The following is a 12,454-nucleotide window of genomic DNA, read 5'->3' on the forward strand; positions in this document are numbered from 1 at the left end:
TATTACTACGGGACGAATGCCAGTTGTCATAGCGCGGCCTAACTAATATGAGAAAGTGTATTCTCACATGGAAACATGGAGTCAACTTCACAATACTTAATGCGATTTATCTCCATGCATAGATGTAACCCTTTGTGTCCATGCCTTTGTTTGTAAACATTATACATGAAAAAATCAGCAAGGTGTAAGTAATGTAGGCAGATAGATACACCAATTAAAACTCTCATTTTTACTACTCTTGCATTTGGGAGGGTCCCTCGCTTAATGAGGAAAACTTTAGAGGCGGTATTCGTGTTCCTCCTGAACATCCACAGGGGTTAGGGAAGATAAAACGAGCAAGCAATGGAAACAAATAACAACCAGTTCTAAGTGGATTAATTAGTACAGTTTGTGCTGTACTGTTTTTTCATGCCTGAAACTCATCAATAAAGGCAATTTAACCTGAGCCGTAACACAAATAACAATGCGGTACAATATCATTCTCAAAAACAGGACAGATTGTTCCTTACAACGGCCATGGTTTGCCTGCAGTAGAGCTTTGTCAATTCCACCTTCACACTGTAGTAATAAATAGACAAACACAAGTTTATTGGTGTATTCTTTCCAATGACGTGGTAGAAGACTGTGTCAGTATTGTTTGAGTACAGAGCTGATCAAATTACTACTCGCGTTTCCACTTATGTGAACTGGTCCGCCAATGACGAAGTAGTTAAATGTGGACCTAAAATGTGTATACGTGGCTGTGCGCCGGAAGGTATGTATATTAGTTTGTGCATATATAACGCGGTAGCGAGCGGCGGGGTCGTTGTTTCGGGGCTCAGTGGCTGCACCGAGCTATCTCAATGAAACGCTCGGTTTCCCGCGCTCATTCTGCACAAGGGACGGCTCAGCGCCCTTAATTGCCTCCCCTCTGACCTCTAGTCGGCAAAGATCACCTGCCCCACATATTATTTCATTGACCCAGCCCCACGTCAAGAGTATCACTTCAATAGCAAACAAAAACACTAGAGAGGACATAGAGCGCCCTCACAGTTATCGTTAAAGCGCAGGCGAGCCGGTGACCCGGAAGTACTCCCAGCAGCCATTGCCAATGGGTATTGAGGGGTCACGAAGTTAAGGGTTTTTTTCTGCAGCACAGGCGTTTGTGGAAATTCTTGAATTTTTTGAAAATATTTAAAAAAATTATAAATGCACACATTTAAACTTAAAAAACGGTGAGCATTTTACCGGACATTGATGTATAAACTGGCAAATGTTACAATAAATTAATAAAAGTTGTCTTCTGTTTCTCGTCTTTCTTTATAGTTATAAAGGGTCTTGTTTGGCTGCATTGTGACAGGTAGGACACAGACTCTGCTGTAATAATTTATTTTGCATATATAAAAATAACGAAATATGCGTATTTATTTGCTCGACTCAAACGCGTGTCATGAATAATTTATAGAGGGTCATCCGTCGAACCCCATTAAGTAGAAAGTTCTCTTCTAGCGGGAAATTCGACGCCTTTATTCGAAATGTGTGAAAATCACGCACAAATGCAAAAGCAGGATCTATCACGCGCCTAGCGCTGACATAAAAGTAAATATTGGTTTAAATCTTCAGAAAGTATATTTGACGTGTCTGACTTCTCAGCGACGTTTTCCAACAATAATCAAAATAAAGTTTGCACTCTCTCTTGAGCACAGTAGGTAGAACCTGAAGTATGGGGCACCACTGGGTCAAAGAACAACTCTCCGTCCTTCTGCACACAGAAATGTGGCCGAGGAAGAACACAAAAACGCATTTCTCGAAGAACTCGATCAACGGCTTGACCTTCGTTTTGTAGTACCTGGCCTCAAATCTTTCCCGCGTTTTTTATCTTAACTTGGAATGTCGATTCCGTGTGCACGGGCGCATGGGAAAGATAGATGTGTCAGATTTGTCAACATTTCTTATGTGAGAATTATAGAACCCTGGAGGTCGGCTTGCTCTGATTAGTTCATTTTTGATGCATGAGATAACTTAATGAATGCAGAGCATAACTCCATTTTAATAAGTGCAAATAAATTACATCGAACCAGACCTAAACAGGTGCTAGTGCATTTTGAATTTGGCTTTGAATTATTTACAACTATAGCAGCGGCCTTTTAATTTTAATTTCGGGGTGGTCTCCGGCTGGCTGCTTTCAGTATGACTCATCATGAGTTTTTAAACTGTTTACACTATGCCTGAGATTGTTGTGATAGCCTCAGACTCAAAAACTTGCCCACACTCGACCAGAGAGGCCCAGCTCGCTTGCAGCCCCTGGGACCGTACACGTCGCCATAAAAGACAATGTGGTGCGCAAACCGGGCCGCTGGTAGTCACTCTCTAACAATACTGCCCTAGTGTATATTTCACCCCTCCCATCCCTGAAGTGTCTGCTGAATACGACTTCTTTTTATAGAGCTGCTGACTGTATTAGTAATCATTCTCAAAACGGGCAAAATGAAACCAGAGTTTTAATCTCAATGGGCACACATTCTTAATAACACGTATGCAGTGTTCTGTTATTTATTCATGGGTACATTTGTGACAACTGGAGCCCTCTCCCATGGTGCACTGCTCGCGATCATTTACCGTGTGACCCCACTTGTCCTCACGAGCAGGCCGGTGAATCATTTGTCATGATTACCCCCATTAGAAGAGATTACGGCACGGCCTTTCCCCAACCGTAGCTCACAGCTGAAGCGAACCCTCCCAAAAACCTCCGGAACTCGCGAACCTACTCCGACCAGCGAGAGATTCGGCCGCACGATGACTGAGGAGTCTGAATTTCTGTATTGTCTTGACGTCATCGAAACGTTACTCCCCACATTGCAGACCCTGCACTGGAAGCAAAAGGAGAAGAGTGTATTTTAGCGCTATACATGCACACCCGTCTATGGTGTGCCTAGAACCCTGCCTCCAGCGCTGCTGGGATTGCCGGCCTTGCGACTTCTGTCAACCTGCTTTCTCACTTCATCACTGACCTAGTATTTTACACTTCCCCCTGCCTCCTTATTGACACTCTCTCCTGCTCTGGGTCAAAGTCCGAAGGGCGTCGCCCCCACCACCTGCAACCATCGAGACAATGTTGTTAACGCGCTTATATACCGCTATATTTACCAATACACAAACCAATCACAAGCACAGTTTACTTTCTGCTCAGTGAAAGCAGAGCGGTGACCCGGAAGTGACGTGTTCTGTCCAGTTATTTTTCTTCACTGAATTGTCTCATACCTGCAGTAAAGTAAAGCCCCTGGGACGAATACGTTCGAGTTCATTGAGCCACGTGGTAAGAAACAAGACGTCACTTCAGTGACAGCAATAAACTGGCATAATGTACTAGACGCCATAGTTGACTAACATGGGCGCGCATATCCGTGCGTCCCCTCACACCGTGCAAATTAAATTTAATGAGATCAGTTCTCAGAAGCATTTATAACCGCTGGTACTCTGTACATGTAGTTGTATAGGAGTACTCTTGCACATACTCCTCCATGAGAGTCGGTCCTAAACGTCCACCTCCATATTGTTAAAAGTGCAAACAGGACGAAGTGATTCCCATTTTATCAGTTTATATAAATATCCCACGAATAGTTCCAGTGCGTCAGCCAATTCACAAAAAAATATTTAAGGGAGTATAGAAGTTACTACAGGAAAACGACTTTACTATTCCAAATTGTATTTGTGAAAAGGCCTTGTAATTTCAGAGGGGAGTCCGGCAAAGTTATCTATTGCCCATGAAAACTTCCAAGCGAATTGCTTTGCTATATTTGTTGGTGTGCTCCCGCCCGTTTTGTCTGGGTTTAGTACACTCACAACGCAATTTCTTTTTATTTAAAGAATCGTGTGGCACAAAGTTTGTTTTCACATATTTTTCCGTTTCATTCTGTTTTATGCTCGTACAGCCACAAAGTAAAAAGAGCCGATGTCTTTACAAGGCACCGTTCAGGAAGTTCGACCTTTCAAGAGTGGATCATTGACCGATATGTATGAAACCTCGCGGCTCTGCACTGATTTCATTCAGCCGGGCCCCGGGAGCCGGCGTGAGGGCTCTCGCTAATGCATTGCGCTAGTTTATGAAACCCAGGACAACAGTGACCTCTACCTGTGAACGTGGGAACTTACGTCAGAGGAAGGAAGCCTCACGGCAAAGGTACAGCGCGGTCCCAGGAGTAATAACCAGGTCCCGCTGAGGGAAACCCTCAGGCACTTATCAAGAGAAAGGTTTTCCAAAGCTCAATAACGAACCACAGTGCATGCGTTTTTTCACATTCATAAAAGCCATAATTTACATCGCAATGAACAATGCCTTACTTCTCTAAACATATCAAACACAAAAAAACACAGTCCATTCTCTGTGAAACGTTCCCTAAATTGGCACTACAACCGAGAGAAGTGAATGGCTTGCCCAGCTTTCCCGGAAGTAGATTCCTTAACCCATAGTTCCGGAAGTAAAATCCTTAACTCCCTACTACGCCCGAAGATGTTTTTGTGCTGCCTTTTCATTGTTATACACAAAAAACACACACACCACATAATTCATCGGATTCGGTCTAAGTAAGATTTGAGTATGTTAGCCCTTTCATCCCTGCACCTCGCCTTTTGCTCACGTACCTCGAAAATCATATTTCAGAAAAACATGGAACTATTTTTAAAACCAAACAGAACAACTGAAAACGCACTAACTATTCTCCACACACTTATGAAGGAAAAACACACCCTTTAGCAGACAAACTCGGAATATTCTATGCAAAAAAAGCAAAGTATGGATTTCGGATATGTTAAAATCTCTTTTAATTCAATATTTACATTGTACAAAGGAAGGCTGCAGTTTTTCTATCTCGCCGGTCTGGGCTAGCTCTGGTTATTCTGTGGCACTGAGGCAAATCGGTTGGCAGGAAAAAAACAAAGACGAACATTGTGAATAAACCTGCAATGGTGCCTGTGGGAAAGATCGGCATCTATGTAAATTACGAAAGACAACAATAATGCTTGTACAGGTGTCTCAGGATTTATAATTTACTTCAAGGATCTGATAGTATCAATTTAAATACAAAACTTCTACATTTAAATATACAGCGTACGGTTCCATACAAATCGTCTCCGGGGAGTGTGTCTCGCAGTTGTTAAGACGTCGGTAACCTTCCAGTTCTGTATTTGCTGCTCATCTCCGCAGACTGTGTTCGTGGTGGTGGTGAAAAAAAAACTGCAAAAGTAACGTAATAAATAAAAAATAAGTCCGGCGGGTGTGGAGGGAGCAGTATTAAAGGTTGGACGTACCTTTCTTCAGTTCATAGGGCGAGTCTTTGCAGAGCTCTACCTGGGCCTGGTGCCTCAGTTTGCTTTCTTTAGCCAGCGCCTCGGCCCTGCTCAGCAGGGTCTGGTTCAGTCCGTTGAAGTGTGCGCCGCCCGGGGAGGGAGCCGCCGAGGCCGGGCTGGCCCCGTGGTGGCCGTGCAACTGGCCGAAAGTGCTGTAGTTCGTGTAGCCGGGGTAGAAGGGCGAGGCGTAGTACAGAGGGCGGGAGAGGACGGCGCTGCTTGGGAAGGGGCCCTGCGAGGAAGGGGGCCTGGTGGGCGAGGCGCCGCTGCCGGCCATGGACGGTCCCTGTGGCGGCCTTGTCCCCGGGGGCGCCTCGCTGCTGCTGCTCTCTTTGGATTTGTCCGAGGAGGTGGCTATCTCAGCCAGCGACCAGAGTTTGGGTTTGGGGGTGACCGTGGGGGCAGAGTGGATGACGGATGTCCCGTTGCTGCTGGGCAGCGCCAGGTCGATGGGTTGCAGCTGGTGAGGGTGGTTGTGGTGGTGGTGGTGGTGGCTGGGAAGGTGTTGGTGGTGGAGATGGCCCGGCTGCGTGGGTTCATCGGCCTCCTGGAGGGTCGGTGCTCCCTGGCACAAGGCTGGAGGAGGGGTCGCGGTGGCCTTGGATGAAGAACTGGACAGCAGGTCGCTTCTGTCCTCCGGGTCTTTCAGGACCGACTCGCACCTGGTGGGGTCCACCTCCTTGTCCAGTGGACTTTCGGGGTCCAGGCGGTCGAAGTCACTTTCAGACGGGCTTTTTAAATCCCCTGCGGGAAAACAAGAGAAAGTTACCACTAACGCTCGTGGGAAAACCAAACAAGGGCTCCCTTGGGAGCAGTCTGCAGAACACGCAAACCACACAGTGCCTTACGACACATCACTCTTCTGGAGCGGCATCTTTTACTCAAGAAGTAGCATAAAATACACCAGTCTCCTCCTTAAATGTGCAAATTACAAGTCACCGAAAAAGTAAAACGATTGCACTTGTGCGTTTTTGGTTTTTTTTGTAACTCAAGCTATTCCCACAACCATGCCGTTTCTGTTAATTTAAAAAGCGTGCTTGTTTTGTGACAGCCCAAACAGAATTGACAGTCACAATAATTCCAAGTTGGTTTTCTAGGAAGCAAAGAGGACAGGTCTCAAGCAGCCTACACTGCTAATTATTCTATTAATCCCGTTTTTTAGATCAACTCTAGATATTTTAAATCCACAACATGCCGCCAATTGAACTACTTTACAGAGACCATTCGACCTACGCAAGCCGTCATTTCGTTGTGTTTCCCGCCTTTCTTAATTTCCTTTTTTACAACGTGTTATTAAAAATCACCCACAGGAACAGGAATGAAGACACCTCACTGTCACCCACCTGCTTCCGTCTCGACGTCGCCCTTGTCATCCAGCTTGTGCGTCACGTCGTCGTCGTTCTTTTCCAGGTCGATGTTCTCGTCCTCCTCCTCGTCCTCGCTCCGGTTCCGGGGCGTCCAGGTCATCTTGTTCTCCTTCTTGAGCCGCCGCCGGGCGTTGGCGAACCAGGTGGAGACCTGGGTGAGGGTCATCTTGGTGATGATGGCCAGCATGATCTTCTCGCCCTTGGTGGGGTAGGGGTTCTTGCGGTGCTCGTTCAGCCAGGCCTTCAGGGTGGCCGTGGCGTCCCGGGTGGCGTTCTTGCGGTAGGCCGGGTCCCCGTAGGGGTAGGAGCCGAGGGGGGCGGCGTACGGGTGGTACCCTAGAGAGCCGGCCATGCCCGTCGTGTGGTCGTAGGGCGAGCCCTGTAAGGAGAGGAGACAGGAGGGGGTGAGAAGGTTTCACTCGGAGAGGAGGCCTGGGCAGTACAGGTGACTCTCATGGTAGGATGCGAACAATAATTCTACCGCTAATGATATCATTAACAGTAATCACGATACTAATTATAATCACACTTAGCGCACCTGTCAGGGTGTGGTTTACCAAGTCTGCTCAAAACACAACTTCGCTTCAAACTGGAATAGGAAACTATAATTAATGGCCGCATCTCTGCAATTGTCCAACAGGTATATTACATAATATGGGTCAAATTTTATTGCAAACAGACATTAGTTAATGTAATCTACCGAGTATAAAAGTTGCATTTGTTATTTGAGTGAAATCTTAGTTTAATAATTGCGCACAATATTTTACCACAATATGCGTTCGCCGTTAAACTAAAAAAAAAAAAAAAAAAAAAAAACTTTTATTGCGCCAGCGATAATTGCATTCTTGTTTCAGAGGAGGCTTTATATTTCCTGTTTCTACATTGGGATGGTAAGAAAGAGTGATAGATGTATGAAAAAAACAAAAGCAATTTCCTTTCTTTAAGGTAAGTAGCTCCAATTATAAAATCAAGGCCGAGTTGTCGAGCTACTCATTAAAATTGGCCGATCACTGCATGAAATAACATCACTCTGTTTTAGGGTGGATACATTTATATAGCAACCTATTCACTGGCCTGATGCGCGCAATCTGCGTCGTGGCCGTGAATGGTAGGCGCCTTGGATCTTGCTTCGAGTAAGAAGGCGCTTTATAACTAGCGAAGCACCGTGGTCCCACCACACATCTCCTTTGCAATGCATGCATTTGTGGCACAACCTAGAGTTTATACATCCATCACCGCACACAGGCCGGCTAAACCTCCATACTCTGTCACCATCCGTTCAATTATTAAATACATTATTTTCCTACCAATATTTCGCGCTTGACAGCGACAAGATTTAGCCACAGTGATGAGTGTGCGCCACGGTAAACCCACTAAATTACAAAAGCGCATATTTGTATCTCGCATGCTCCTTTTTCTTTAAAAAAAATTATAAATTACAAATCTTCGTCTTGTGACATGTGTAAAAGGAGGCTAAACATTGTCCGCATTAATTGTTTTATCTCACACGATATACCGCGTCTAATAAAAGTTCGAGTAAAAAAAGTTTCACGTTTTAGCGGTCCTTTCAAACGTCTGAAAGATTCACGCTCAACTGAGTCACAGATTATATTTATGCGGTAACATCAAACACTGCATTTATGCGGTAACATCAAAGTGTTTATGCCTGACATCAAACATTAGCCTCACTTCTATAATAAAAACTGCCGGGCCCTGTTTCTTTGCAGAATACTTGAGCCGCCAAGAGAAGTGTAAACATAATACAGTTTCTCCCGCACGTACAACACTTAGTTACACGTGTACACAAAAGGAGAAGGGAGTTTACAAAAAATGCTAATGCACGAGGGTTTTTTCCCCTCGGTGAATGCGTTATCACACCCCTGGGTATTAGCAGCGCCGCCTCGGGCAGTGTAATCGGCACACACTGTAGATTATTAGGCCTGCGTGGCAACTACCGTAATAGACTGATATTGGTACTGCGAGCCGAGAGGGAAAGTGCAGCCATTTAAGGTACTTTCCTGCAATAATACTTAAAAAAACACTGAATCCGTCAGATTGCTGTCGTCATATCGAACGATCACTGTGACCAGTGCTTGAAATGGAAAAATAAAGTGCAGGTACTCTGCGACAGAGCACCTGCTTGTTTCTTAGAAGTGCCGGTACTCTCCAATTAAAAGTATTACGGTTTTATTGAGATGTGCCGGTACTCCCCCCTCTCAAAATAAAAAAGTGCTTGTCTTCCGTCCCGGGCAGTACAGGCCGATTTAAAGCACTGACTGTGACCTATAAATTATATACAGCCTACGTGTTCACATTGTTTAAATCAGCGTAAGATCTGGGATCTGAGCTGAGGTGCGCGTTAAAATGTCTGAAAGATTTTCTATTAAAGGCCTCAGTGTCCGGTGCACCAGAGAGGGCACTTCTAGGACACGGATGCCAATGACATGTCTGACCGTGCTCTGGGATGTCACCAGTAACAGGGCCCCGTCTCTGGGCTGCCTGCTACTCGAGGCGGGCCCAGGCCGCGGCACTAAGGCGCTCACCACCGGTGTGCAGATATCCTCATTATTGGGGGCACGGGTCTCGAGGGAGGGGGTGGGCCGCAGAGTGACAGGTGGCCTACAGTAGCAATGACCCCCGGAGACGTGTTCGGCGGGCTGACGTGCTAGGGTAAAGGTGGCCGCTGAAGCACTCACGGGATCTAAGCTGGCAAGGTGACACTAATGAGGGTCGCAGGGTACTGCACTGACTGGCACATGCCATGTGTCAGCAATGCGCACAGTGCAAGGACGGCGCCCAGACTCACGTTTTTAGGAGACTGGGGGGTATCAGGGCAGACAGTCACAGACGTGCTAAGTGTTTCACGAACTGTTATACAGGGTGACACACGGGCACATCTTATAATAGGGTTAACAGCTTCCGCTGGGGTAGAGACTGCAACAGAAATGCTCACTCGTTTCTGGGTACACGGTATTGGAATGTCTTGGTGCCAGGGATGTGTGTGTGTACCCGGGGTCCAAAAGACGTTCACAAGAGAACACACGCTTTAGAAGGTCTTAGGGGCCCCGTGGCAACCAAGTACAAAAGTGTTCCCCATTTCCAAGTCTGCTGTAGACACATACGGGACGTCATGGATGGTCCCAGGAGAGTGTTTTAATGGACGGGTTGGTGTGTGCCCAGGGTCAGCAGTGGCACACACTGCATACAGAATGCGCGCTTTATACACGCTTTAAAGGCCCGATGGGTCGCCGTGACAGCGGATGCTCACGAGTCCCTAGGAACATCAGGTAGCGGCCGACCCTCCGTAAGAAGACGCCTAGGCTTCGTCGGTCAGCGTCAAGATGCTCACAAGTCCCGACGTTGGTAGAGAGCTTGCTGGAATCTCAGGGTATCAGCGGCGAGTCCGTGGTGTGCTCAGAGTCTGTGGTTGCACACTGCACACAGCAGACCGCATACCTTAGAAGGACTGAGGGAGTCACACGGTACTTAGAGGCAGGGACCCAGAGCTCTCAGGGTGCTGTGGGTCAATATGTAAGATCTGGGAAGTGCTCACGGCCACACGTGGTGAAACGTACACAAGAGAAAACAACGCTCTCGAATGGGTGAGGGATCCCCGATAGCAGCAGTCACAAGTCCTTCACCTGGTAGACAAATATATGGGTTCTGGGGGGCTCATTACATTGTGCAAGTGTGCAAGGGTTGGGTTGTGAGTCCAGGGTCACAAGTGTCACACTGTCCACAAGGGAACACACGCTTTCGAATGGGTGAAGAATCAAAGTTAGCTGAAGATTCTCCCACGCTCCCCAGCTGGTACACAGATATGTGGGAACTCGGGGTACCAGGGTAGACTGTAAGTATGTAAGGGCTCGAATGTTCCCAGGGTCACAATTGGCACCCAGTGCACAAGAAAATATTTGCTTTAGAAAAGCTGAGTGTCCCCTTGGCAGTCAGATGCAGTACTTGACTTTCATAAATTCCTGAGATAGTATACTGATATCTGGAGTCCCGGGACAGTCAGAAAGCATGCAAGGATTGGAGTGTGCCCAGGGTCACAAGTGGCACACTACAGACAAGGGAAGGCGCTATTTCGACGGGTGAGGTAGTCCAGTTCGCAGTAGACTCTCGCAAGTTCCTGAACCGGTAAACAGCAAGTTGGGTCGGAGTCTTAGAGTGTGTGTAAGTATGGAAGGGGTTGAATGTTTCCAGGGTCACAAGTGTCGCTCTTAAGAGAATTAAATAAATGCTTTAAACGTGAGGGTCAGTCAGCAGCAGCACTCACTCTCCCACGCGCTCCCGGGCTCACTCTTACCACGTAGGAGGCGGTGAAGGCGGCAGCCGCCGCCGCTGCGGCCGCTGCCGGGTCCGAGCTGTAGGGCAGGTGCGAGCCGTAGCCCGGGGAAGGCGCCGAGAAGGCGGTGGATCCAGCGTAGGGCGAGAAGGCAGAGCCGGAGGAGGAGCGCCCCAGCTCATCGGTCCGGGGCCCCGAGATCACACCGGTGCTGTACGCCGGGCACGAGTAGAGCGCCAAGGAAGCCGAGGGCTGGTACAAGTAACCCTGAGGATAGGACATGGCCAGGCACATGCATGCACCCTGCCTGTGCGGCTCTCCCGGAGGCAGGAAGGAAGGAGCCGCGTCCTCTGCTCCTGGGCTCCGGGCCGGAGAGCCGGAGTCCCCTGTCTGCTGCTGCGCCTCCCTGCGCCCTCCTCGCTGCTGCCGTCCTCGCCTCTCCAGCGCTGGATTTTTTGCCCGTGGACTGAAGGAGAGGAGGGGGAGGAGGGCGGGGGCTGGGAAAGGTCCTGCCAAGATGCTAAGTTGGAAATTGAGGATTCTGACGCCTTCTGCGCAGCGACGCTCCTCCTCCTCCCGCTGGTGTCAGTCTGGCAGGAGCGGCAGGATCGCTGGGGCTGCGCAGACTGTGCCCGCTCTCGCTCTGCACACCTCGGCTCGGGAGCAGGGCTGCGGCTCCCAGACGGCCCCTGCGTGGAGATAGCTCTAACCCGGCCTCGGCGTCGCGATTAACCCCAGCCCGGTCCCTGGATGGCCATTATACCAAGCCAGGTCCCTGCAGGGCGATTAGCCCCAGTGAAGGTCCCTGCATGGCCATTATACCAAGCCAGGTCCCTGCACGGCCACTATGCCAAGCCAGGTCCCTGCACGGCGATTAGCCCCAGTGAAGGTCCCTGCATGGCCATTATACCAAGCCAGGTCCCTGCATGGCCATTATACCAAGCCAGGTCCCTGCACGGCCACTATGCCAAGCCAGGTCCCTGCACGGCGATTAGCCCCAGTGAAGGTCCCTGCATGGCCATTATACCAAGCCAGGTCCCTGCAGGGCGATTAGCCCCAGTGAAGGTCCCTGCATGGCCATTATACCAAGCCAGGTCCCTGGATGGCTATAATGCCAAGACAGGCACGGCCATAATACACTGGCGGGGCCCTGCACGGCCATTAGCTGTGTATGGTCCCTGTATGACCATGATACGCTGCCAGGCTCCTGCACGGCGATTAGTTCTGGATGGTCAATGTAATGCCATTATTTATCAACCCAGCTACCTGCACGGCCGTTAGCCCCATTATACCCAGCCAGATCCCTGCACGATGATTAATCTCAACCAGGTCATTGCACGACGCTAAATCGCAGCCAGGGCCATGCATGGCCAAAAGCCCCATTACTCAACGGATCACGCCAGAAACCCCCAACTCCTGTATGGTGAATACACAACTCACGCCCTGATAGTGAATACACAACTCACGCCCTGGT

The 12,454-nt window shown here is 48.6% G+C and overlaps 1 protein-coding gene across 1 annotated transcript; it reads right to left on the reverse strand.

Annotated features, from left to right (window-relative positions):
* Positions 1–4,783: 4,783 nt before the first annotated feature.
* IRX5 (iroquois homeobox 5) lies at positions 4,784–11,463 on the reverse strand. The gene is made up of 3 exons (XM_069216285.1): positions 11,002–11,463; positions 6,669–7,071; positions 4,784–6,069 (listed from the first exon to the last, which is right to left on the reverse strand). The coding sequence occupies exons 1-3, from the start codon at positions 11,272–11,274 to the stop codon at positions 5,270–5,272; spliced, it is 1,476 nt and encodes a 491-aa protein (XP_069072386.1). The 5' UTR covers positions 11,275–11,463; the 3' UTR covers positions 4,784–5,269.
* Between the last annotated feature and the right edge of the window lie 991 nt (positions 11,464–12,454).

The sequence above is a fragment of the Pleurodeles waltl genome, chromosome 12 (assembly GCF_031143425.1).
Source record: "Pleurodeles waltl isolate 20211129_DDA chromosome 12, aPleWal1.hap1.20221129, whole genome shotgun sequence".
NCBI lineage: Eukaryota > Metazoa > Chordata > Amphibia > Caudata > Salamandridae > Pleurodeles > Pleurodeles waltl.

Excerpts from the sequence above, each read along its gene's own strand:
- IRX5 (XM_069216285.1), bottom strand. The coding sequence starts at position 11,274 with ATGTGCCTGGCCATGTCCTATCCTCAGGGTTACTTGTACCAGCCCTCG. Across the intron at positions 7,072-11,001 it reads CCTTCACCGCCTCCTACGTG|GGCTCGCCCTACGACCACAC; the intron begins GTAAGAGTGAGC and ends CTCTCCTTACAG. Across the intron at positions 6,070-6,668 it reads CGACGTCGAGACGGAAGCAG|GGGATTTAAAAAGCCCGTCT; the intron begins GTGGGTGACAGT and ends GTTTTCCCGCAG.